The sequence below is a fragment of the Oncorhynchus gorbuscha genome, unplaced genomic scaffold (genome assembly GCF_021184085.1).
Source record: "Oncorhynchus gorbuscha isolate QuinsamMale2020 ecotype Even-year unplaced genomic scaffold, OgorEven_v1.0 Un_scaffold_4352, whole genome shotgun sequence".
Lineage (NCBI taxonomy): Eukaryota > Metazoa > Chordata > Actinopteri > Salmoniformes > Salmonidae > Oncorhynchus > Oncorhynchus gorbuscha.
The window spans coordinates 4955-32307 of record NW_025748385.1 but is presented as its reverse complement, the minus strand read 5'-3'; the positions used below and the strand labels follow the sequence as shown (position 1 = coordinate 32307).

The window sequence follows — 27353 nt, the reverse complement described above, 5'->3', positions numbered from 1 at the left end:
TAGCCTGTTGGTGCAGCTGTCTCCTGTATTTGTCCTGTAGTTCAGGCTCTACAGTAGAGTCAGTGTGGTGGTCCTGGTAGTCACTCTCAGGGCTGGTTGTGGTGGAGGAGGGCTCTCTGCCTGGTTCTTTACCAGTCTTACCTCCAGGACGCTTGTCCCCTACCGCCACCTCCTCACGACCCTTCTTCTTACTGCCCGGACGCTCCTGGAAGAGAGCACAGGAGGCTGCTGAGGGGGGACGGCTCTTAATAATAACGGCCGGAACGGAGGCAAATGGAATGTCATCAAACACCAGGAAACCACACAATACTCCATAATGACACATTTTTGCAAATGTAACTGAAATATCACATTTGCATAAGTATTCAGACCCTTTAAAATCAGTACTTTGTTTAAGCACCTTTGGCAGCGATTACAGACTTGAGTCTTCTTGGGTAGGACGCTACAAACTTGGCACACCTGTATTTGGGGAGTGTCTCCCATTCTTCTCTGAAGATCCTCTCAAGCTCTGTCAGGTTGGATGGGGAGTGTCTCCCATTCTTCTCTGAAGATCCTCTCAAGCTCTGTCAGGTTGGATGGGGATGTCTCCCATTCTTCTCTGAAGATCCTCTCAAGCTCTGTCAGGTTGGATGGGGAGTGTCTCTGCACAGCTGTTTTCAGATCTCTCCAGAGATGTTTTATCAGGTTCAAGTCGTGCTCCACCGTGGGGATTGTGCCATGTTTCCTCCAGACGCGATGCTTGGCATTCAGGCCAAAGAGTTCAATCTTGGTTTCATCAGACCAGACAATCTTGTTTCTCATGGTCTGATAGTCTTTAGGTGTCTTTTGGCAAACTCCAAGTGGGCTGTCATGTGCCTTTCACTGAGGAGTGGCTATCGTTTGGCCACTATCATGACTCTCCTGGCTGAGGATCCAAGGCCTCAGATCAGCTTGGCAAATGGCTGACATTGACCAGACCCCTCTCATCACCCGCAGAAGAGGAGGGAGGGAGGGGGGCGGTTTTGACACCTTAACTCTCTGTAAATTAGGTAGGAGGGGAATCTCCCTCTTTCTCTTCAGTATTGGTAAAGAAATGTCCCTTTCGTCTACAGAATACTTTTCCCGCCAAAACTGTAACGTCCGAAAGAAAGTGAATATTGGAACAATGTTTCTGAAGATATGGATGTTAAGAATGGTCAGTGGGGATCTAAAGAATAATAATCATGTCATATTGCTTTTCATTTTGTGATGTTATTAAAAACTCCGTGAACCAAATATTGTAACTTAGGAACGAACCCCCTTTTGTCTGTCAAGTTCCTATCCAATACATTGTGAATACAATATGAAGAACGATGAAAATAGTGTTGTTAAGATAGGAATGTGATTTTGTTTTTCTAATGGGATAATGGTTTTTCATGTCCACTGCACATTAAATAGCCACGACCCGAATGAGGTCAGAAGAGCGTATCAGTGTGATGGAACCACCCTTTCCGACCAGAGTGCTTACAATGACTCGCTAAGAATTAACATACCAGACGGAAATACGTGAGACCGTGAACCACACGTTGAAATGGTTAGAAACTTTGAAACTCTCAACAAGAGGTGAAGAAAATGAACTCACCGGACCAGGACCCTGGCAGTCTGCACGTGTAAAGTGAGTTTGGAACTTTGACTATCTACCCGAGGAAGAAAGGATAAGTTCACCTCAGACAATTACTGTTGAATCATTGAAGCCACAGACAACTAATAAAGAGGACATTGTAACCTCTGGTGGACAATCAGAGCATTACACCCCCGGGAGAGCCCACCGAAACTACTAATAAAGAGGACATTGTAACCTCTGGTGGACAATCAGAGCATTACACCCCCGGGAGAGCCCACCGAAACTACTAATAAAGAGGACATTGTAACCTCTGGTGGACAATCAGAGCATTACACCCCCGGGAGAGCCCACCGAAACTACTAATAAAGAGGACATTGTAACCTCTGGTGGACAATCAGAGCATTACACCCCCGGGAGAGCCCACCGAAACTACTAATAAAGAGGACATTGTAACCTCTGGTGGACAATCAGAGCATTACACCCCCGGGAGAGCCCACCGAAACTACTAATAAAGAGGACATTGTAACCTCTGGTGGACAATCAGAGCATTACACCCCCGGGAGAGCCCACTACTAATAAAGAGGACATTGTAACCTCTGGTGGACAATCAGAGCATTACACCCCCGGGAGAGCCCACCGAAACTACTAATAAAGAGGACATTGTAACCTCTGGTGGACAATGAGAGGGCTCGGTCCTGACCGAGATGGACCACGAACGAAGGCATTCAACACGTAAATGCATTCATTCTTTTCTTCTTTTCCAAACGGCTGGTGGTTCGTGTGCATAGTATATAATTCATGTGAAATGAGTCCTAGAACGTGTCCACGATAAGTGTCCTTTTCCTCTCTCTCTCTTTCCCTCTCTCCATCTAACATTATGTTGTAACAAGCCGTCATATCTTTTCCTCTCTCTCTCTCTTTCCCTCTCTCCATCTAACATTATGTTGTAACAAGCCATCATATCTTTTCCTCTCTCTCTCTCTTTCCCTCTCTCCATCTAACATTATGTTGTAACAAGCCATCATATCTTGTCAGTCCACTAGGGACCTTTGTCTCATGTAAGTGTGTATGTTGTTCTGTGTTATTATTTAGTTAGATAGTAAATAAATAATTAAATCAGTTTGTGTAGTGTCACGGCTCCTCCTCTGCAGTGCAGGGGGTGGTTCCTCCTGCAGGCAGAGGAGGGTCGTTAGTGATTGGAGTCACCTGGGCTCAAGGTATTTAAACTGCTGCTTCACTAATCTCTCTCTCTCTCTGCTCCTCCAGGTATGAACCTGTTTTGTTTGGTCCTTTGTAGTTTTACTTAGTTTTCACTCAGTCATTCACACACACAGATTCACACATCCATGCACTTTACATACACCTTACATTATGATACTTCCACACCTCATACCTTTTTCTTAATTTAAAGTTAATAGTTTTGTTTACAATAAAGAACATGTTTTTAATTGGCCTATACCTGTTGTTCGCGTCCCCTCATTTTTGCCACAGGCTATGAGCCGCCCTGTGACCGTAGTATTGAATAATGAGCTTGGCTGGGACTCTTGCAGATCCAAGAAGGTTGCGACCGATCAGAATGAGACTGATATGAGGTAATTCTTAATAAGTGATAGTTGTCGATATATCATTTATATCTTCTAGAGTTTAATTCGGGAGATGGTGACTCGTTAAACAACTTCTTCCATGGTGCCCCAAATTCCTGATTAATTTAATCGGGTAACAATTAAATAAATAACAGTCATCAGATTATTTAAAGTCAAGTCACGACACCACTCTACCATAAAGGCCTGATCGGTGGAGTGCTGCAGAGATGATTGTCCTTCTGGAAGGTTCTCGCATCTCCACAGAGGAACTCTGCAGCGCTGTCAGAGTGACCATTGGTTGCTGGTCACCTAACTGACCAAGGCCCTTCTCCCCCGATTGCTCAGAGCGGCCATTTATAGAGCGAGAGAGAAAGAGAGTTAGAGAGAGAGCGAGAGAGAGAGAAAGAGAGTTAGAGAGAATGAACCCAAGTGGGGAGAGAGATAAAGAAAGACAGAGAGAGAGAGAGAGAGAGATAAATAAAGACAGACAGAAAGAGAGATAGAGATAAATAAAGACAGACAGAGAGATAGATAGATAAATAAAGACAGACAGGAAGAGAGAGATAGATAGAGATAAATAAAGACAGACAGAGAGATAGAGAGCGATAAAGACAGAGAGAGAGAGAGAGCGAGAGATAAAGACAGACAGAGAGATAGATAGAGAGAGAAAGACACAGAGAAAGAGAGATAGATAGAGAGAGAGAGATAAAGACATAGAGAAAGAGAGGTAGATAGAGAGAAAGACAGACAGAAAGAGAGATAGATAGATAGATAGATAGATAGATAGATAGATAGATAGATAGAGAGGTACTGGTTTCTTTGTGATGGTGACATTTCTGCAGTATGTTCTGTTTATAGTTGTTGGTGTACAGATGGACATGCCTCTAGCTGTGTGTGTGTGTGTGTGTGTGTGTGTGTGTGTGTGTGTGTGTGTGTGTGTGTGTGTGTGTGTGTGTGTGTGTGTGTGTGTGTGTGTGTGTGTGTGTGTGTGTGTGTGTGTGTGTGTGTGTGTGTGTGTGTGTGTGTGTGTGTGTGTGTGGCCGCCTACGTGCGTGAAGTGTGTGCGTGTGTGTGGCCGCCTACATGCGTGTAGTGTGTGTGGCCGGTACAGGTGTCATAACTCACAACCTGGACACACAGTTTGAGAGCAGATGCACATTTTCACACAGTATTCGGTTACCATGGCACCTGGTGACAAATAAACTGTTGCTAACCTATGACTCAACTATTCATCAGAGAGATAGAGAGAGAGGAGGAGCGAGAAGGAGGAAGAGAAAGAGAGGACGGAGAGACAGAGAGACAGACAAGGAGACAGAGACAGACAGCAGACAGACAGACAGAGACAGACAGACAGACAGACAGACAGACAGACAGACAGACAGACAGACAGACAGACAGACAGACAGACAGACAGACAGACAGACAGACAGACAGACAGACAGACAGACAGACAGACAGACAGACAGACAGACAGACAGACAGACATACAGTGGGGGGAAAAAGTATTTAGTCAGCCACCAATTGTGCAAGTTCTCCCGCTTAAAAAGATGAGAGAGGCCTGTAATTTTAATCATAGGTACACTTCAACTATGACAGACAAAATGAGAAAAAAATACAGAAAATCCCATTGTAGGATTTTTTATTAATTTATTTGCAAATTATGGTGGTAAATAAGTATTTGGTCACCTACAAACAAGCAAGACGTGGCTCCTCTGTCCTCCACTCGTTACCTGTATTAATGGAACCTGTTTGAACATGTTATCAGTATAAAAGACACCTGGCCACAACCTCAAACAGTCACACTCCAAACTCCACTATGGCCAAGAGCAAAGAGCTGTCAAAGGACACCAGAAACAAAATTGTAGACCTGCACCAGGCTGGAAAGACTGAATCTGCAATAGGTAAGCAGCTTGGTTTGAAGAAATCAACTGTGGGAGCAATTATTAGGAAATGGAAGACATACAAGACCACTGATAATCTCCCTCGATCTGGGGCTCCATGCAAGATCTCACCCCGTGGGGTCAAAATGATCACAAGAACGGTGAGCAAAAATCCCAGAACCACACGGGGGGACCTAGTGAATGACCTGCAGAGAGCTGGGACCAACGTAACAAAGCCTACCATCAGTAACACACTACGCCGCCAGGGACTCAAATCCTGCAGTGCCAGACGTGTCCCCCTGCTTAAGACAGTACATGTCCAGGCCCGTCTGAAGTTTGCTAGAGAGCATTTGGATGATCCAAAAGAAGATTGGGATCCAAAGAACACCATACCTACTGTGAAGCATGGGGTTGGAAACATCATGCTTTGGGGCTGTTTTTCTGCAAAGGGACCAGGACGACTCATCCGTGTAAAGGAAAGAATGAATGGGGCCATGTATCGTGAGATTTTGAGTGAAAACCCCCTTCCATCAGCAAGGGCATTGAAGATGAAACGTGGCTGGGTCTTTCAGCATGACAATGATCCCAAACACACCGCCCGGGCAACGAAGGAGTGGCTTCGTAAGAAGCATTTCAAGGTCATGGAGTGGCCTAGCCAGTCTCCAGATCTCAACCCCATAGAAAATCTTTGGAGGGAGTTGAAAGTCTGTGTTGCCCAGCAACAGCCCCAAAACATCACTGCTCTAGAGGAGATCTGCATTGAGGAATGGGCCAAAATACCAGCAACAGTGTGTGAAAACCTTGTGAAGACTTACAGAAAACATTTGACCTCTGTCATTGCCAACAAAGAGTATATAACAAAGTATTAATTTGCAAATAAATTCATTAAAAATCTTACAATGTGATTTTCTGGATTTTTTATCATTTGTCTATCATAGTTGAAGTGTACCTATGATGGAAATGACAGGCCTCTGTCATCTTTTTAAGTGGGAGAACTTGCACAATTGGTGGCTGACTAAATACTTTTTTGCCCCACTGTACGTACGTACTACATACATACATACATACATACATACATACATACATACATACATACATACATACATACATACATACATACATACATACAGACAGACAGACAGACAGACAGACAGACAGACAGACAGACAGACAGACAGACAGACAGACAGACAGACAGACAGACAGACAGACAGACAGACAGACAAGCAGACAGACAAGCAGACAGACAAGCAGACAGGCAGACAGACAAGCAGGCAGACAAGCAGACAAACAGGCAGACAGACAAGCAGACAGACAAGCAGACAGACAAGCAGACAGACAGACAGGCAGGACAGACAGACAGGCAGACAGCAGACAGACAAACAGGCAGACAGACAGACAGCACAGACAGACAGACAGCAGAGAAGACAGACAGGCAGACAACACAGGCAGACAGACAGACAGACAGACAGGCAGACAGACAGACAGACAGACAGACAGACAGACAGACAGACAGACAGACAGACAGACAGACAGACAGACAGACAGACAAGCAGACAGGCAGACAGACAGACAGACAGGCAGACAGACAAGCAGGCAGAGAAGCAGACAAACAGGCAGACAGACCAGACAAACAGGCAGACAGACCAGACAAACAGGCAGACAGACCAGACATACAGATAGGCAGACATACAGGCAGACAGGCAGACAAACATACAGACAGACAGGTGTTTGCTGCCAACTGGTGTTGGTATCAACCCTGTTTCTGGAGAGAAAACCTCCTGTAGGTTTTAACTTAAAATCATCCCCGAAAACCTACAGGAAACAGGAAGGCAGACAGACAGACAAGCAGATAGACAAGCAGACAGACAGACAGACAGACAGACAGACAGACAGACAGACAGACAGACAGACAGACAGACAGACAGACAGACAGACAGACAGACAGACAGACAGACAGACAGACAGACAGACAGACAGACAGACGTAAGAAGCATTTCAAGGTCATGGAGTGGCCTAGCCAGTCTCCAGATCTCAACCCCATAGAAAATCTTTGGAGGGAGTTGAAAGTCTGTGTTGCCCAGCAACAGCCCCAAAACATCACTGCTCTAGAGGAGATCTGCATTGAGGAATGGGCCAAAATACCAGCAACAGTGTGTGAAAACCTTGTGAAGACTTACAGAAAACATTTGACCTCTGTCATTGCCAACAAAGAGTATATAACAAAGTATTAATTTGCAAATAAATTCATTAAAAATCTTACAATGTGATTTTCTGGATTTTTTATCATTTGTCTATCATAGTTGAAGTGTACCTATGATGGAAATTACAGGCCTCCGTCATCTTTTTAAGTGGGAGAACTTGCACAATTGGTGGCTGACTAAATACTTTTTTGCCCCACTGTACGTACGTACAGACAGACAGACAGACAGACAGACAGACAGACAGACAGGCAGACAGACAAGCAGACAGGCAGACAGACAGACAGACAAGCAGGCAGAGAAGCAGACAAACAGGCAGACAGACAGACAAGCAGACAAACAGGCAGACAGACAGACAGACAGACAGACAGGCAGACAGACAAGCAGACAGGCAGACAGACAGACAGACAGGCAGACAGACAAGCAGGCAGAGAAGCAGACAAACAGGCAGACAGACAAGCAGACAGGCAGACAGACAGACAGACAGACAGGCAGACAGACAAGCAGGCAGAGAAGCAGACAAACAGGCAGACATACAGGCAGACAGGCAGACAAACATACAGACAGACAGGTGTTTGCTGCCATCTGGTGTTGGTATCAACCCTGTTTCTGGAGAGAAAACCTCCTGTAGGTTTTAACTTAAAATCATCCCCGAAAACCTACAGGAAACAGGAAGGCAGACAGACAAGCAGACAGACAAGCAGACAGACAGACAGACAGACAGACAGACAGACGTAAGAAGCATTTCAAGGTCATGGAGTGGCCTAGCCAGTCTCCAGATCTCAACCCCATAGAAAATCTTTGGAGGGAGTTGAAAGTCTGTGTTGCCCAGCAACAGCCCCAAAACATCACTGCTCTAGAGGAGATCTGCATTGAGGAATGGGCCAAAATACCAGCAACAGTGTGTGAAAACCTTGTGAAGACTTACAGAAAACATTTGACCTCTGTCATTGCCAACAAAGAGTATATAACAAAGTATTAATTTGCAAATAAATTCATTAAAAATCTTACAATGTGATTTTCTGGATTTTTTATCATTTGTCTATCATAGTTGAAGTGTACCTATGATGGAAATGACAGGCCTCTGTCATCTTTTTAAGTGGGAGAACTTGCACAATTGGTGGCTGACTAAATACTTTTTTGCCCCACTGTACGTACAGACAGACAGACAGACAGACAGACAGACAGACAGACAGACAGACAGACAGACAGACAGACAGACAGACAGACAGACAGACAGACAGACAGACAGACAGACAGACACAGACAGACAGACAGACAGACAGACAGACAGACAGACAGACAGACAGACAGACAGACAGACAGACAGACAGACAGACAGACAGACAGACAGACAGACAGACAGACAGACAGACAGACAGACAGACAGACAGACAGACAGACAGACAGACAGACAGACAGACAGACAGACAGACAGACAGACAGACAGACAGACAGACAGACAGACAGACAGACAGACAGACAGACAGACAGACAGACAGACAGACAGACAGACAGACAGACAGACAGACAGACAGACAGACAGACAGACAGACAGACAGACAGACAGACAGACAAGCAGACAGACAAGCAGACAGACAAGCAGACAGAGACAGACAAGCAGGCAGAGAAGCAGACAAACAGGCAGACAGACAAGCAGACAGACAAGCAGACAGACAGACAGACAGACAGGCAGAGAAGCAGACAAACAGGCAGACAGACAGACAGGCAGACAGACAGGCAGACAGACAGGCAGACAGGCAGACAGACAAACAGGCAGACAGACAAGCAGGCAGAGAAGCAGACAAACAGGCAGACAGACAGACAGACAGACAGACAGACAGACAGACAGACAGACAGACAGACAGACAAGCAGACAGGCAGACAGACAGACAGACAGGCAGACAGACAAGCAGGCAGAGAAGCAGACAAACAGGCAGACAGACCAGACAAACAGGCAGACAGACCAGACAAACAGGCAGACAGACCAGACATACAGATAGGCAGACATACAGGCAGACAGGCAGACAAACATACAGACAGACAGGTGTTTGCTGCCATCTGGTGTTGGTATCAACCCTGTTTCTGGAGAGAAAACCTCCTGTAGGTTTTAACTTAAAATCATCCCCGAAAACCTACAGGAAACAGGAAGGCAGACAGACAAGCAGACAGACAAGCAGACAGACAGACAGACAGACAGACAGACAGACAGACAGACAGACAGACAGACAGACAGACAGACAGACAGACAGACAGACAGACGTAAGAAGCATTTCAAGGTCATGGAGTGGCCTAGCCAGTCTCCAGATCTCAACCCCATAGAAAATCTTTGGAGGGAGTTGAAAGTCTGTGTTGCCCAGCAACAGCCCCAAAACATCACTGCTCTAGAGGAGATCTGCATTGAGGAATGGGCCAAAATACCAGCAACAGTGTGTGAAAACCTTGTGAAGACTTACAGAAAACATTTGACCTCTGTCATTGCCAACAAAGAGTATATAACAAAGTATTAATTTGCAAATAAATTCATAAAAAATCTTACAATGTGATTTTCTGGATTTTTTATCATTTGTCTATCATAGTTGAAGTGTACCTATGATGGAAATTACAGGCCTCCGTCATCTTTTTAAGTGGGAGAACTTGCACAATTGGTGGCTGACTAAATACTTTTTTGCCCCACTGTACGTACGTACATACGTACGTACGTACATACATACATACATACATACAGACAGACAGACAGACAGACAGACAGACAGACAGACAGACAGACAGACAGACAGACAGACAGGCAGACAGGCAGACAGACAGACAAGCAGACAGGCAGACAGACAGACAGACAAGCAGGCAGAGAAGCAGACAAACAGGCAGACAGACAGACAAGCAGGCAGAGAAGCAGACAAACAGGCAGACAGACAGACAGACAGACAGACAGACAGGCAGACAGACAAGCAGACAGGCAGACAGACAGACAGACAGGCAGACAAGCAGGCAGAGAAGCAGACAAACAGGCAGACAGACAAGCAGACAGGCAGACAGACAGACAGACAGACAGGCAGACAGACAAGCAGGCAGAGAAGCAGACAAACAGGCAGACATACAGGCAGACAGGCAGACAAACATACAGACAGACAGGTGTTTGCTGCCATCTGGTGTTGGTATCAACCCTGTTTCTGGAGAGAAAACCTCCTGTAGGTTTTAACTTAAAATCATCCCCGAAAACCTACAGGAAACAGGAAGGCAGACAGACAAGCAGACAGACAAGCAGACAGACAGACAGACAGACAGACAGACAGACAGACGTAAGAAGCATTTCAAGGTCATGGAGTGGCCTAGCCAGTCTCCAGATCTCAACCCCATAGAAAATCTTTGGAGGGAGTTGAAAGTCTGTGTTGCCCAGCAACAGCCCCAAAACATCACTGCTCTAGAGGAGATCTGCATTGAGGAATGGGCCAAAATACCAGCAACAGTGTGTGAAAACCTTGTGAAGACTTACAGAAAACATTTGACCTCTGTCATTGCCAACAAAGAGTATATAACAAAGTATTAATTTGCAAATAAATTCATTAAAAATCTTACAATGTGATTTTCTGGATTTTTTATCATTTGTCTATCATAGTTGAAGTGTACCTATGATGGAAATTACAGGCCTCCGTCATCTTTTTAAGTGGGAGAACTTGCACAATTGGTGGCTGACTAAATACTTTTTTGCCCCACTGTACGTACGTACATACATACATACATACATACATACATACATACATACAGACAGACAGACAGACAGACAGACAGACAGACAGACAGACAGACAGACAGACAGACAGACAGACAGACAGACAGACAGGCAGAGACAGACAGACAGACAGACAGACAGACAGACAGACAGACAGAGACAGACAGACAGACAGACAGACAGACAGACAGACAGACAGACAGACAGACAGACAGACAGACAGACAGACAGACAGACAGACAGACAGACAGACAGACAAGCAGATAGACAAACAGATAGACAAACAGATAGACAAGCAGATAGACAAGCAGACAGATAAGACCTACAGGAGGGTAGCTGTCCAGGAACAGGGTTGGAGTTAAAACCTACAGGAGGGTGTTTCTCCAGGAACAGGGTTGGAGATAAAACCTACAGGAGGGTGTCTCTCCAGGAACAGGGTTGGAGATAAAACCTACAGGAGGGTATCTCCAGGAACAGGGTTGGAGATAAAACCTACAGGAAGGTATCTCCAGGAACAGGTTTGGAGATAAAACCTACAGGAGGGTGTCTCTCCAGGAACAGGGTTGGAGATAAAACATACAGGAGGGTATCTCTCCAGGAACAGGGTTGGAGATAAAACCTACAGGAGGGTATCTCTCCAGGAACAGGGTTGGAGATAAAACATACAGGAGGGTATCTCTCCGGGAACAGGGTTGGAGATAAAACATACAGGAGGGTATCTCTCCAGGAACAGGGTTGGAGATAAAACCTACAGGAGGGTATCTCTCCGGGAACAGGGCTGAACACTAGAGGTCTGAAGGGATTGGATAGGTATAAATCCCTTCACCCCACTCTCTGATTGGATAGGTATAAATCACCCCACTCTCTGATTGGATAGGTATAAATCATCTGGTAATAGCTCCACCCCACTCTCTGATTGGATAGGTATAAACCATCTGGTAATAGCTCCACCCACTCTCTGATTGGATAGGTATAAATCATCTGGTAATAGCTCCACCCCACTCTCTGATTGGATAGGTATAAATCATCTGGTAATAGCTCCACCCACTCTCTGATTGGATAGGTATAAATCATCTGGTAATAGCTCCACCCCACTCTCTGATTGGATAGGTATAAATCATCTGGTAATAGCTCCACCCCACTCTCTGATTGGATAGGTATAAATCATCTGGTAATAGCTCCACCCACTCTCTGATAGTAATATAGTGTAACTCCTAGTCTAACACCTATCTGATCCTTTCAGATAAACATTGTGTCTCTGGTTGGGAATAGAGCTTGATAACATATACACAAAGTGACTAGGGGGTAGGAGGTTAGGGGTAGGCGGTTAGGGGGTAAGAGGTTATGAGGGAAGGGGGCAGGAGGCCAGGAGGGAGGCGGTTAGGGGGAGGAGGTTAGGGATGATTTGGGGATTTATTTTTTAGATTAGGTGAGTTCCTCACCTCCACTGGTTTCTCCTTCACAGCAGGCTTGGCTGCTCCTTCTTCTCCTCCCTCTCTTTGACGCTCCCTCCCCTCTTCTCCTCCTTCAGGGGTGCCCCTCCCTTCTTCTCCTCCTTCAGGGGTGCTCCTCCCCTCTTCTCCTCCTTCGGGGGTGCTCCTGCCTTCTTCTCAAACTTCTCCTCTTTCTTCGTCTTTCCCCCTGGAGAGGAATGGGCTGATGGTGGGTTGTAGTGGTAGACAGGCTGATAGTGGGTTGTAGTGGTAGACAGGCTGATAGTGGGTTGTAGTGGTAGACAGGCTGATAGTGGGTTGTAGTGGTAGACAGGCTGATAGTGGGTTGTAGTGGTAGACAGGCTGATAGTGGGTTGTAGTGGTAGACAGGCTGATAGTGGGTTGTAGTGGTAGACAGGCTGATAGTGGGTTGTAGTGGTAGACAGGCTGATAGTGGGTTGTAGTGGTAGACAGGCTGATAGTGGGTTGTAGTGGTAGACAGGCTGATAGTGGGTTGTAGTGGTAGACAGGCTGATAGTGGGTTGTAGTGGTAGACAGGCTGATAGTGGGTTGTAGTGGTAGACAGGCTGATAGTGGGTTGTAGTGGTAGACAGGCTGATAGTGGGTTGTAGTGGTAGACAGGCTGATAGTGGGTTGTAGTGGTAGACAGGCTGATAGTGGGTTGTAGTGGTAGACAGGCTGATAGTAGGTTGTAGTGGTAGACAGGCTGATAGTGGGTTGTAGTGGTAGACAGGCTGTGGTGGTGGTTCTGTGTGTGTTAGACTCACAGCTGTGGTTGTGGTCCTGTGTGTTAGACTCACAGCTGTGGTTGTGGTCCTGTGTGTGTTAGACTCACAGCTGTGGTTGTGGTCCTGTGTGTGTTAGACTCACAGCTGTGGTTGTGGTCCTGTGTGTGTTAAGACTCACAGCTGTGGTTGTGGTTCTGTGTGTGTTAGACTCACAGCTGTGGTTGTGGTTCTGTGTGTGTTAGACTCACAGCTGTGGTTGTGGTCCTGTGTGTTAGACTCACAGCTGTGGTTGTGGTCCTGTGTGTGTTAGACTCACAGCTGTGGTTGTGGTCCTGTGTGTTAGACTCACAGCTGTGGTTGTGGTCCTGTGTGTGTTAGACTCACAGCTGTGGTTGTGGTCCTGTGTGTGTTAAGACTCACAGCTGTGGTTGTGGTTCTGTGTGTGTTAGACTCACAGCTGTGGTTGTGGTCCTGTGTGTTAGACTCACAGCTGTGGTTGTGGTCCTGTGTGTGTTAGACTCACAGCTGTGGTTGTGGTCCTGTGTGTTAGACTCACAGCTGTGGTTGTGGTCCTGTGTGTGTTAGACTCACAGCTGTGGTTGTGGTCCTGTGTGTGTTAAGACTCACAGCTGTGGTTGTGGTTCTGTGTGTGTTAGACTCACAGCTGTGGTTGTGGTTCTGTGTGTGTTAGACTCACAGCTGTGGTTGTGGTCCTGTGTGTTAGACTCACAGCTGTGGTTGTGGTCCTGTGTGTGTTAGACTCACAGCTGTGGTTGTGGTCCTGTGTGTGTTAGACTCACAGCTGTGGTTGTGGTCCTGTGTGTTAGACTCACAGCTGTGGTTGTGGTTCTGTGTGTGTTAGACTCACAGCTGTGGTTGTGGTCCTGTGTGTGTTAGACTCACAGCTGTGGTTGTGGTCCTGTGTGTTAGACTCACAGCTGTGGTTGTGGTTCTGTGTGTGTTAGACTCACAGCTGTGGTTGTGGTCCTGTGTGTTAGACTCACAGCTGTGGTTGTGGTCCTGTGTGTGTTAGACTCACAGCTGTGGTGGTGGTTCTGTGTGTGTTAGACTCACAGCTGTGGTGGTGGTTCTGTGTGTGTTAGACTCACAGCTGTGGTTGTGGTCCTGTGTGTTAGACTCACAGCTGTGGTTGTGGTCCTGTGTGTTAGACTCACAGCTGTGGTGGTGGTTCTGTGTGTGTTAGACTCACAGCTGTGGTTGTGGTCCTGTGTGTTAGACTCACAGCTGTGGTTGTGGTCCTGTGTGTGTTAGACTCACAGCTGTGGTTGTGGTCCTGTGTGTTAGACTCACAGCTGTGGTTGTGGTCCTGTGTGTTAGACTCACAGCTGTGGTTGTGGTCCTGTGTGTGTTAGACTCACAGCTGTGGTTGTGGTCCTGTGTGTGTTAGACTCACAGCTGTGGTTGTGGTCCTGTGTGTGTTAGACTCACAGCTGTGGTTGTGGTTCTGTGTGTGTTAGACTCACAGCTGTGGTTGTGGTCCTGTGTGTTAGACTCACAGCTGTGGTGGTGGTTCTGTGTGTGTTAGACTCACAGCTGTGGTGGTGGTTCTGTGTGTGTTAGACTCACAGCTGTGGTTGTGGTCCTGTGTGTTAGACTCACAGCTGTGGTGGTGGTTCTGTGTGTGTTAGACTCACAGCTGTGGTTGTGGTCCTGTGTGTTAGACTCACAGCTGTGGTTGTGGTCCTGTGTGTGTTAGACTCACAGCTGTGGTTGTGGTCCTGTGTGTTAGACTCACAGCTGTGGTTGTGGTCCTGTGTGTTAGACTCACAGCTGTGGTTGTGGTCCTGTGTGTGTTAGACTCACAGCTGTGGTTGTGGTCCTGTGTGTGTTAGACTCACAGCTGTGGTTGTGGTCCTGTGTGTGTTAGACTCACAGCTGTGGTTGTGGTTCTGTGTGTGTTAGACTCACAGCTGTGGTTGTGGTCCTGTGTGTGTTCCCCCCATGTGTCTGACTCAGGGAGACCCAGTAGATGTCTGAGCCACAGAGCTGCACTGACCAGACCGTCCAACAGCTCTCTCCACAGCTGCAACCTGCAGGGGTTAACACACACACACACACACACACACACACACACACACACACACACACACACACACACACACACACACACACACACACACACACACACACACACACACACACACACTTTTTTAAATAATCAACTGCACTATTGATCCATTTCTGTGGTATCCTTTCATTCTTTAGTTTCCCATCAATATTCCCTATTCTCTTTTCTCCAGACCGGTGCTCCCTCCCTCCCTCCCTCCCTCCCTCCCTCCCTCCCTCCCTCCCTCCCTCTCCTCACCCTATAGCATTGTGTGGTAGTGGCGTGTGTTGTGTGAGTGGCTGGGTGAGCTCTAGGAGGAGGGTGTTATAGAGGCTCAGAGCCCCCTCTCTGGTGAGCCTCTCCTGGGGTCCATCCTGCTCCCCGTCCCCCTGGGGCAGAGCCAGCACCGCCTGTAGAGGGGAACAGAGAGGAGAGAGGAGAGGACGATTAGGTCTTAGATCCACTACTCAGTGGCCTTGTTGTTAGTGTCCCTCCGGAGATCGGAAGGTTAGGGGTTCCATCCCTGGTCGAGACTCTGTGAATGGGACCTGATGCATCTCTGCTGTGCACGTGAGGTGTGTGTGTGTGTGTGTACCTGTCGTAGTGTAGACACAGAGAGGTCCCAGGCTGTTTCTCTGTCTTCTCCTGTTTCTGTGGTCACCTGCTGCCACAGGCTCTTCAGCGCCTCCACTGTCTCATAACGGTACTGCAGCTAGGACCGAGATGGACCAACAGTATACTGTTACAAACACAGTATGGGCCAGTCGTGTGTGTGTGTGTGTGTGTGTGTGTGTGTGTGTGTGTGTGTGTGTGTGTGTGTGTGTGTGTGTGTGTGTGTGTGTGTGTGTGTGTGTGTGTGTGTGTGTGTGTGTGTGTGTGTGTGTGTGTGTGTGTCACTAAACAACCCAACAGAAAGAGGAAGGTGTTATTCAGAAATCAGCTAGAACCATGAATGAACCTAAATCATCGTCATCATAGTAATCACTGAGGACTCCTGTAAGTCTTTGTCCTTCTTTCTGTCTGTCTGTCTATTTTTACATATCGAGAGAGAATCCATTCATGTTCAAAGACAAGAGCCATGATGACACATAATTATAGTAATGGCTGATAATGTTGATAATGACCGTGGCTGAAATGTCATCCTATCCCCTATATATAGCGTGTCCACCCACTCTGTGTGATAACACCTATCCCCTATATATAGCGTGTCCACCCACTCTGTGTGAAAACACCTATCCCCTATATATAGCGTGTCCACCCACTCTGTGTGAAAACACCTATCCCCTATATATAGCGTGTCCACCCACTCTGTGTGATAACACCTATCCCCTATATATAGCATGTCCACCCACTCTGTGTGATAACACCTATCCCCTATATATAGCGTGTCCACCCACTCTGTGTGAAAACACCTATCCCCTATATATAGCGTGTCCACCCACTCTGTGTGAAAACACCTATCCCCTATATATAGCGTGTCCACCCACTCTGTGTGATAACACCTATCCCCTATATATAGCATGTCCACCCACTCTGTGTGAAAACACCTATCCCCTATATATAGCGTGTCCACCCACTCTGTGTGATAACACCTATCCCCTATATATAGCGTGTCCACCCACTCTGTGTGATAACACCTATCCCCTATATATAGCGTGTCCACCCACTCTGTGTGATAACACCTATCCCCTATATATAGCATGTCCACCCACTCTGTGTGATAACACCTATCCCCTATATATAGCGTGTCCACCCACTCTGTGTGATAACACCTATCCCCTATATATAGCATGTCCACCCACTCTGTGTGAAAACACCCTTTGTTATTGAAATTTCACTTCCTTACGTTAAAAAAACAAAACATTTTTACCAAGACAAATATGATTCTTCATGTCCTGAATCATTCAGTGTTGTCTTTCTCGAACACCTCATCATATATCTAAGAAGCTGGATGTTGTAACTTAATACATCCCATAATAAGTACTGAGCTCTGTTGACGTAGGCTAAGTCTGAAAACAAAAAGCTAAGTCTGAAAACAAAAGGCTAAGTCTGAAAACAAAAGGCTAAGTCTGAAAACAAAAGGCTAAGTCTGAAAACAAAAAGCTAAGTCTGAAAACAAAAAGCTAAGTCTGAAAACAAAAGGCTAAGTCTGAAAACAAAAGGCTAAGTCTGAAAACAAAAGGCTAAGTCTGAAAACAAAAGGCTAAGTCTGAAAACAAAAGGCTAAGTCTGAAAACAAAAGACTAAGTCTGAAAACAAAAGGCTAAGTCTGAAAACAAAAGGCTAAGTCTGAAAACAAAAGGCTAAGTCTGAAAACAAAAGGCTAAGTCTGAAAACAAAAGGCTAAGTCTGAAAACAAAAGGCTAAGTCTGAAAACAAAAGGCTAAGTCTGAAAACAAAAGGCTAAGTCTGAAAACAAAAAGCTAAGTCTGAAAACAAAAGGCTAAGTCTGAAAACAAAAGGCTAAGTCTGAAAACAAAATGCTAAGTCTGAAAACAAAAGGCTAAGTCTGAAAACAAAAGGCTGAGTCTGAAAACAAAAGGCTAAGTCTGAAAACAAAAGGCTAAGTCTGAAAACAAAAGGCTAAGTCTGAAAACAAAAGGCTAAGTCTGAAACAAAAACAAAAGGCTAAGTCTGAAAACAAAAGACTAAGTCTGAAAACAAAAAGCTAAGTCTGAAAACAAAAAGCTTAGTGCTCCTTTGACATTTCACAGAGATATTCCTGTTTTTTTGTGAGAAATCTCACATTAATATCAAAAGCGTATACAAAACTTAATTTGAAAATACTACATGTCATGTCTCTAAATCAATATGTATCTGACCTCGATATTGTTTCATGCCCTGTGGATTCAAGAAGAAGGATGGCGAGGTTCAACGGTGAACCTGTCAGTTCGTCTTTAATTCCCTGACGCGATGCTATTATCCTGATTCAGGACAAAAACATTCATCTGGCCCTCATTGATTTAGTCTCCCTAATTCTGGTCATCCTACAAGGGTAAAAACTCCAATAACTTCTTAACAGATTATCATAGAGACATGAGGTTTGGCCAATTGGTTTTCTCAGAGGAGTATCTACACAATGTACATATTTACCCATTGGTCAAAAGATGTGTTTTTGATTGGACACTCTGCTATATAGTGCACTACTACCAGGGCCCTGTTCAAAAGTAGTGCACACTGTACTATAGAGGGAATAGGGTGCCATTTTGGACACATTCACAATGTCTAACTGAGGCTGCGTCCTGTGTTGTCCCTACAGAGACAAGCTCCTAGCTCTTTCTGTCTCACACAGGAAGCCCAATTCTGATGTTTGAACAGGAAGCTCAATTCTGATGTTTACAAAGGAAGCCCAATTCTGATGTTTACACAGGAAGCCCAATTCTGATGTTTACAAAGGAAGCTCAATTCTGATGTTTACACAGGAAGTCCAATTCTGATGTTTACACAGGAAGCCCAATCCTGATGTTTACACAGGAAGCTCAATTCTGATGTTTACACGGGAAGCTCAATTCTGATGTTTACACAGGAAGCTCAATTCTGATGTTTAAACAGGAAGCCCAATTCTGATGTTTACACAGGAAGCTCAATTCTGATGTTTACAAGGGAAGCTCAATTCTGATGTTTACACAGGAAGCTCAATTCTGATGTTTAAACAGGAAGCCCAATTCTGATGTTTACACAGGAAGCTCAATTCTGATGTTTACACAGGAAGCTCAATTCTGATGTTTACACAGGAAGCTCAATTCTGATGTTTAAACAGGCAGCCCAATTCTGATCTTTTGACCAATTATTGTCAACATATCTCAATTGATTGTTAAGGATGAATCAGGGTGTGTCCCAAATGGAATCCTATTCCCTACATAGTGCACTACTGCAACTATGGGAACTCGTCAAAAATAGTGCACTATATAGTGTTCCATTTGAGAGGCACATCAGAGTGATGATGCGGGCTGTGTGGAACAGAGAGAATGGATGTTCAGAGTGATGATGCTGGCTGTGTGGAACAGAGAGAATGGATGTTCAGAGTGATGATGCTGGCTGTGTGGAACAGAGAGAATGGATGTTCAGAGTGATGATGCTGGCTGTGTGGAACAGAGAGAATGGATGTTCAGAGTGATGATGCTGGCTGTGTGGAACAGAGAGAATGGATGTTCAGAGTGATGATGCTGGCTGTGTGGAACTGAGAGAATGGACGTTCAGAGTGATGATGCTGGCTGTGTGGGACAGAGAGAATGGATGTTCAGAGTGATGATGCTGGCTGTGTGGGACAAAAAGAATGGACGTTCAGAGTGATGATGCTGGCTGTGTGGGACAGAGAGAATGGACGTTCAGAGTGATGATGCTGGCTGTGTGGAACAGAGAGAATGGATGTTCAGAGTGATGATGCTGGGTGTGTGGAACTGAGAGAATGGACGTTCAGAGTGATGATGCTGGCTGTGTGGGACAGAGAGAATGGATGTTCAGAGTGATGATGCTGGCTGTGTGAAACTGAGAGAATTGACATTCAGAGTGATGATGCTGGCTGTGTGGAACAGAGAGAATGGACATTCAGAATGATGATGCTGGCTGTGTGGAACAGAGAATGGACGTTCAGAGTGATGATGCTGGCTGTGTGGAACTGAGAGAATGGACGTTCAGAGTGAGGATGCTGGCTGTGTGGAACTGAGAGAATGGACGTTCGGAGTGATGATGCTGGCTGTGCGGAACTGAGAGAATGGACATTCAGAGTGATGATGCTGGATGTGTGGAACTGAGAGAATGGACGTTCAGAGTGATGATGCTGGCTGTGCGGAAATGAGAGAAAGGACGTTCAGAGTGATGATGCTGGCTGTGTGGAACAGAGAGAATGGACGTTCAGAGTGATGATGCTGGCTGTGTGGAACAGAGAGAATGGACGTTCAGAGTGATGATGCTGGCTGTGTGGAACTGAGAGAAAGGACGTTCAGAGTGATGATGCTGGCTGTGTGGAACTGAGAGAATGGACGTTCAGAGTGATGATGCTGGCTGTGTGGAACAGAGAGAATGGACGTTCAGAGTGATGATGCTGGCTGTGTGGAACTGAGAGAATGGACGTTCAGAGTGATGATGCTGGCTGTGTGGAACTGAGAGAATGGACGTTCAGAGTGATGATGCTGGCTGTGTGGAACTGAGAGAATGGACGTTCAGAGTGATGATGCTGGCTGTGTGGAACTGAGAGAATGGACGTTCAGAGTGATGATGCTGGCTGTGTGGAACTGAGAGAATGGACATTCAGAGTGATGATGCTGGCTGTGTGGAACTGAGAGATTGGACGTTCAGAGTGATGATGCTGGCTGTGTGGAACTTAGAGAATGGATGTTCAGAGTGATGATGCTGGCTGTGTGGAACTGAGAGATTGGACGTTCAGAGTGATGATGCTGGCTGTGTGGAACTGAGAGAATGGACTTTCAGAGCTGTTTTAGTGTCTCTGACCCCTGTGCTTGGGAGTCTGTGGTCGTGACAGTCTATTGATTTTGGCATTCTCCCCTCCTTTGGGTTCATCTCTCTGAGTCTACCTTCAAGGTGTAGTGGACCTTTGGGTTCATCTCTCTGAGTCTACCTTCAAGGTGTAGTGGACCTTTGGGTTCATCTCTCTGAGTCTACCTTCAAGGTGTAGTGTACCTTTGGGTTCATCTCTCTGAGTCTACCTTCAAGGTGTAGTGGACCTTTGGGTTCATCTCTCTGAGTCTACCTTCAAGGTGTAGTGGACCTTTGGGTTCATCTCTCTGAGTCTACCTTCAAGGTGTAGTGGACCTTTGGGTGCATCTCTCTGAGTCTACCTTCAAGGTGTAGTGGACCTTTGGGTTCATCTCTCTGAGTCTACCTTCAAGGTGTAGTGGACCTTTGGGTTCATCTCTCTGAGTCTACCTTCAAGGTGTAGTGTACCTTTGGGTTCCTGTTGTGGAAGTGTTCTTCCTCGGTGGTGTAGAGCTCCGCAGGGGAGCCGGGTCTCTCTGGGGTGAGGACGCCTCGTAACACGTCACACACCAACGACCGACACACTGACGCAGCCTCTCTCTGCTGCAGCTCCCTCTACACACACACACACACACACACACACACACACACACACACACACACACACACACACACACACACACACACACACACACACACACACACACACACACACACACACACACACACACACACACACACACACACACAGAGACACACACACACACACACACGCACACACACAGAAACACACACACACACAGAGACACACACACACACACGCACACACACAGAAACACACACACACACACAGACACACACACACACAGAGACACACACACACAAACACACACAAACACACACACACACAAACACACACACACACACAGAGACACACACACACAAACACACACACACAAAATTACACATAACACATGAATACACAAACAAACACAATTATGCTTAATACAACTGTGAAGTTACAAACACATCCTCCCTCCTCACACCCTCCCTCCCTCCCTCCTCACACCCTCCCTCCCTCCCTCCCTCCTCACATCCTCCCTCCTCACATCCTCCCTCCTCACACCATCCCTCCCTCCTCATCCTCCCTCCCTCCCTCCTCACACCCTCCCTCCCTCCTCACATCCTCCCTCCCTCCTCACACCCTCCCTCCCTCCCTGCTCACATCCTCCCTCCCTCCTCACATCCTCACACCCTCCCTCCCTCCTCACACCCTCCCTCCCTCCTCACACCCTCCCTCCCTCCCTCCTCACCCTCCCTCCCTCCTCACACCCTCTCCCTCCTCACACCCTCTCCCTCACCACACCCTCCCTCCCTCCTCACACCCTCTCCCTCCTCACCCTCCCTCCTCACATCCTCCCTCCCTCCTCACACCCTCCCTCACCACACCCTCCCTCCCTCCTCACATCCTCTCCCTCCTCACCCTCCCTCCTCACATCCTCCCTCCCTCCTCACACCCTCCCTCACCACACCCTCCCTCCCTCCTCACATCCTCCCTCCGTCCTCCCACCCTTCCTCCCCACACCCTCCCTCCCTCCTCACACCCTCCCTCCCTCCTCACATCCTCCCTCCCTCCCCACATCCTCCCTCCCTCCTCCACCCTCCCTCCCTCCTCACACCCTCCCTCCCTCCTCACACCCTCTCCCTCCTCACCCTCCCTCCCTCCTCACACCCTCCCTCCCTCCTCACCCTCCCTCCCTCCTCACACCCTCTCCCTCCTCACACCCTCTCCCTCCCCACACCCTCCCTCCCTCCTCACACCCTCTCCCTCCTCACCCTCCCTCCTCACATCCTCCCTCCCTCCTCACACCCTCCCTCCCTCCTCACCCCTCCCTCACCACACCCTCCCCCTCCCTCCTCACATCCTCCCTCCGTCCTCCCACCCTTCCTCCCCACACCCTCCCTCCCTCCTCACACACTCCCTCCCTCCCTCTTCACACCCTCCCTCCCTCTTCACACCCTCCCTCCCTCTTCACACCCTCCCTCCCTCCTCCCAGCCTCCTCACACCCTCACTCCTTCCCTCCTCCCCCCCCACACACACACACACACAGACCTCCAGAGCGTGTCTCTGGTCAGCGGTCTTGTCCTGGTAAAGAGCCACGCCCCTCAGTGTCACCTGGATGGAGGCTCCGCCCAGCAGGACAGGGTGTGTGTTGAGACGCCACACCTCTGTCCTGATGCCTGGGACCTCCGACTTAAATATAAACTCTACACGCTTGCTGTCACCTGGTAGAATCACACCTGGTACAGAGATAGATAGAGAGAGACAGAGAGAGATGGGGAGAAGGAGAGAGAGAGATGGGGAGGGGAGAAGGAGAGAGAGATGGGGAGGGGAGAAAGAGAGAGATATAGGGAGGGGAGAAGGAGAGAGATGGGGAGGGAAGAAGGAGAGAGAGAGATGGGGAGGGGAGAAGGAGAGAGATGGGGAGGGGAGAGAGAGAGAGAGAGAGAGAGAGAGAGAGAGAGAGAGAGAGAGAGATGGGGAGGGGAGAAGGGGAGAGAGAGAGATGGGGAGGGGAGAAGGAGAGAGAGATGGGCGAGGGGAGAAGGGGAGAGAGAGAGAGAGAGAGAGAGAGAGAGAGAGAGAGAGAGAGAGAGAGAGAGAGAGAGAGAGAGAGAGAGAGATGGGGAGGGGAGAAGGAGAAAGAGATGGATAGAGAGTGAGAGCGAGAGAGAGATGGGGAGGGGAGGGGGAAGGGGAGTGAGAGAGAGGAGAGAGAGAGAGATGACGAGGGGAGAATGAGAGCGAGATGGGGGAGGGGAGAAGGGGAGTGAGAGATAGAGATGGGGAGGGGAGAAGGAGAGAGAGGTGGATGGATAGAGAGAGAGAGAGAGAGAGAGAGAGAGATGGGGAGGGGGGAAGGGGAGAGAGAGAGATGGGGAGGAGAGAAGGGGAGTGAGAGAGAAAGAGATGGGGAGGGGGAAGGGGAGAGAGAGATTAGGGGAGAGAGGGACAGAGAAAGAGAAAGGACAAAGCAGGTTGTAATTATGACATGCATTGACGTAAATGCTGCCAGCTGTGTGAACAAAAACACAGCGTGTGTGTACGTACATGGTGTGTCTGCGCGTACAAGTGCTGTGTGTGTGTGCACCTGTGGAGATGTTGAAGTAGAAGTGCTGTGTGTGTGTGTGTGTGTGTGTGTGTGTGTGTGTGTGTGTGTGTGTGTGTGTGTGTGTGTGTGTGTGTGTGTGTGTGTGTGTGTGTGTGTGTGTGTGTGTGTGTGTGTGTGTGTGTGTGTGTGTGTGTGTGTGTGTGAAGTAGAAGTGCTCTGTGTGTGTGTGTGTGTGTGTGTGTGTGTGTGTGTGTGTGTGTGTGTGTGTGTGTGTGTGTGTGTGTGTGTGTGTGTGTGTGTGTGTGTGTGTGTGTGTGTGTGTGTGTGTGTGTGTGTGTGTGTGTACCTGTGGAGGTGTTGAAGTAGAAGTGCTGTGTGTATGTATGTGTCCTGGCGTCAGGGAAGCTATGTGGTACAGCCAGGCGCTGCCAGCTGTAGTAGACTGCTGTACTGCCCTCGTTCTGCACCTCCATGTCTGAACGGGCTCTCTCTCCTGACAGGGCCTCAAACGTTACCCTGGCGCTGATACCCACCTCCCCCTAGGAGGAGAGAGAGGGAGAGAGGGGGAGAGGGAGATAGGGAGGGAGACAGGGGGGAGGGAGAGAGGGAGAGAGAAGAGGTTTTAGAGGAGGATGAAGAAGGAGATTGGGAGGGAGGAGGGAGAGAGAGAGAAGAGGTTTGAGAGGAGGATGAAGAAGGAGATTGGGAGGGAGAGAGAGAGAGAGAGAGAGAGAGAGAGAGAGAGAGAGAGAGAGAGAGAGAGAGAGAGAGAGAGAGAGAGAGAGAGAGAAAAGATGTTTTAGAGGAGGATGAAGAAGGAGATTGGGAGGGAGGAGGGAGAGAGAGGGAGAGAGAGGAGGGTTGAGAGGAGGATGAAGAAGGAGATTGGGAAGGAGGAGGGAGAGAGAGAGGTGGTTTGAGAGGAGGATGAAGAAAGAGATTGAGAGGGAGGAGGGAGAGAGAGAGAAGAGGTTTTAGAGGAGGATGAAGAAGGAGATTGAGAGGGAGGAGAGAGAGAGAAGAGGTTTTAGAGGAGGATGGAGAAGGAGATTGAGAGGGAGGAGGGAGAGAGAGAAGAGGTTTTAGAGGAGGATGAAGAAGGAGATTGAGAGGGAGGAGGGAGAGAGAGAAGAGGTTTTAGAGGAGGATGGAGAAGGAGATTGAGAGGGAGGAGGGAGAGAGAGAAGAGGTTTTAGAGGAGGATGAAGAAGGAGATTGAGAGGGAGGAGGGAGAGAGAGAAGAGGTTTTAGAGGAGGATGAAGAAGGAGATTGAGAGGGAGGAGGGAGAGAGAGAAGAGGTTTTAGAGGAGGATGAAGAAGGAGATTGAGAGGGAGGAGGGAGAGAGAGAAGAGGTTTTAGAGGAGGATGAAGAAGGAGATTGAGAGGGAGGAGGGAGAGAGAGAAGAGGTTTTAGAGGAGGATGAAGAAGGAGATTGAGAGGGAGGAAGGAGAGAGAGAAGAGGTTTTAGAGGAGGATGAAGAAGGAGATTGAGAGGGAGGAAGGAGAGAGAGAAGAGGTTTTAGAGGAGGATGAAGAAGGAGATTGAGAGGGAGGAAGGAGAGAGAGAAGAGGTTTTAGAGGAGGATGAAGAAGGAGATTGAGAGGGAGGAAGGAGAGAGAGAAGAGGTTTTAGAGGAGGATGAAGAAGGAGATTGAGAGGGAGGAAGGAGGGATAATATGCAGTTTTTTTTGGTGTTGTATCATTTCTCCTCGACTCACCAAACAACAGACCATATGAACAAGAGTTGTATTATTCTACTGTCTATACGTGGTGGCGCCACAGTTTAACAGTGTGTGTGTGTGTACCTCTATACGTGGTGGCTCCACAGTTTAACAGTGTGTGCGTGTGTGTGTGTGCGTGTGTGTGTGTGTGTGTGTGTGTGTGTGTGTGTGTGTGTGTGTGTGTGTGTGTGTGTGTGTGTGTGTGTGTGTGTGTGTGTGTGTGTGTGTGTGTGTGTGTGTGTGTGTGTGTGTGTGTGTACCTTGTGAGAGGTGGAGTTGCCTGTCCAGCGGGCGGGCTGCCCACAGAACCTCAGGGCAGGCACCAGCACCGCGTCCAGCATGACATCATCAAACTGCGACAGGGGGTCACTGGGAACAGACAGAGGGACAGGTCATGTCTCAAATGCCATCCTATTACTTTTTAACAGAGGCCCCTATGGGCCCTACAGAGTGAATTAGGTGCCCTCTGTACCATAAGGCTCTGGTCGAAAGTAGTGCACTAGGACTATATAGGGCATTCAATTTGGGATGTACACTCAGTCACTATCGGCCAATGGACCAATGAGAATATTTTTTACTTATTTTATTTTATTGAACCTTTATTTAACTGGGCTAGTCAGTTAAGAACAAATTCTTATTTACAATGACAGCCTACCGGGGAACAGTGAGTTAACTGCCTTGTTCAGGAACGATTTTTACCTTGTCAGCTCTGGGATTTGATCCAGGAAGCTTTCGGTTACTGGCCCAACGCTCTAACCACTAGGCTACCTGCCGCCCCCAGAATCAATACACACGGTCACTATCGGCAACGCTACAATGGACCAACATGAGGATATCATCAGAATCAATACACACGGTCACTATCGGCAACGCTACAATGGAACCAACATGAGGATATCATCAGAATTAATACACACGGTCACTATCGGCAACGCTACAATGGAACCAACATGAGGATATCATCAGAATTAATACACACGGTCACTATCGGCAACGCTACAATGGAACCAACATGAGGATATCATCAGAATCAATACACACGGTCACTATCGGCAACGCTACAATGGAACCAACATGAGGATATCATCAGAATCAATACACACGGTCACTATCGGCAACGCTACAATGGAACCAACATGAGGATATCATCAGAATCAATACACACGGTCACTATCGGCAACGCTACAATGGAACCAACATGAGGATATCATCAGAATCAATACACACGGTCACTATCGGCAACGCTACAATGGAACCAACATGAGGATATCATCAGAATCAATACACACGGTCACTATCGGCAACGCTACAATGGAACCAACATGAGGATATCATCAGAATCAATACACACGGTCACTATCGGCAACGCTACAATGGAACCAACATGAGGATATCATCAGAATTAATACACACGGTCACTATCGGCAACGCTACAATGGAACCAACATGAGGATATCATCAGAATGAATACACACGGTCACTATCGGCAACGCTACAATGGAACCAACATGAGGATATCATCAGAATTAATACACACGGTCACTATCGGCAACGCTACAATGGAACCAACATGAGGATATTATCAGAATTAATACACATGGTCACTATCGGCAACGCTACAATGGAACCAACATGAGGATATCATCACAATTAATGAGCCACTAGATAAACTATTTGTTAGTGAATTAGGATGGGGGGGGGGGTATTTCTTACTGGTTTTCCTTCTGCTCCACCTCCCTAAGCTCCTCCCTCTCCTCCTCCTCCATTAGGGGGCTCTGCTTCACAGTGACAGAGGTGAAGGGCTGGCCTGAGCCAATCACCTCCAAGCCATCTATCTCCTAGAGAGGGGGGA

General features: G+C 47.5%; 1 protein-coding gene across 1 annotated transcript; it reads right to left on the bottom strand.

Moving 5' to 3' along the window:
* Window positions 1-27353, bottom strand: LOC124028517 (MYCBP-associated protein-like; the record flags this gene model as incomplete). Its single annotated transcript, XM_046340558.1, has 10 exons — window positions 27215-27353; window positions 25762-25870; window positions 24123-24315; window positions 22777-22964; window positions 21131-21277; window positions 15822-15938; window positions 15485-15636; window positions 15088-15209; window positions 12544-12617; window positions 1-205 (listed from the first exon to the last, which is right to left on the bottom strand). Coding segments are annotated over exons 1-10 (1360 nt in total), but the record flags the coding sequence as incomplete, so codon positions are not given.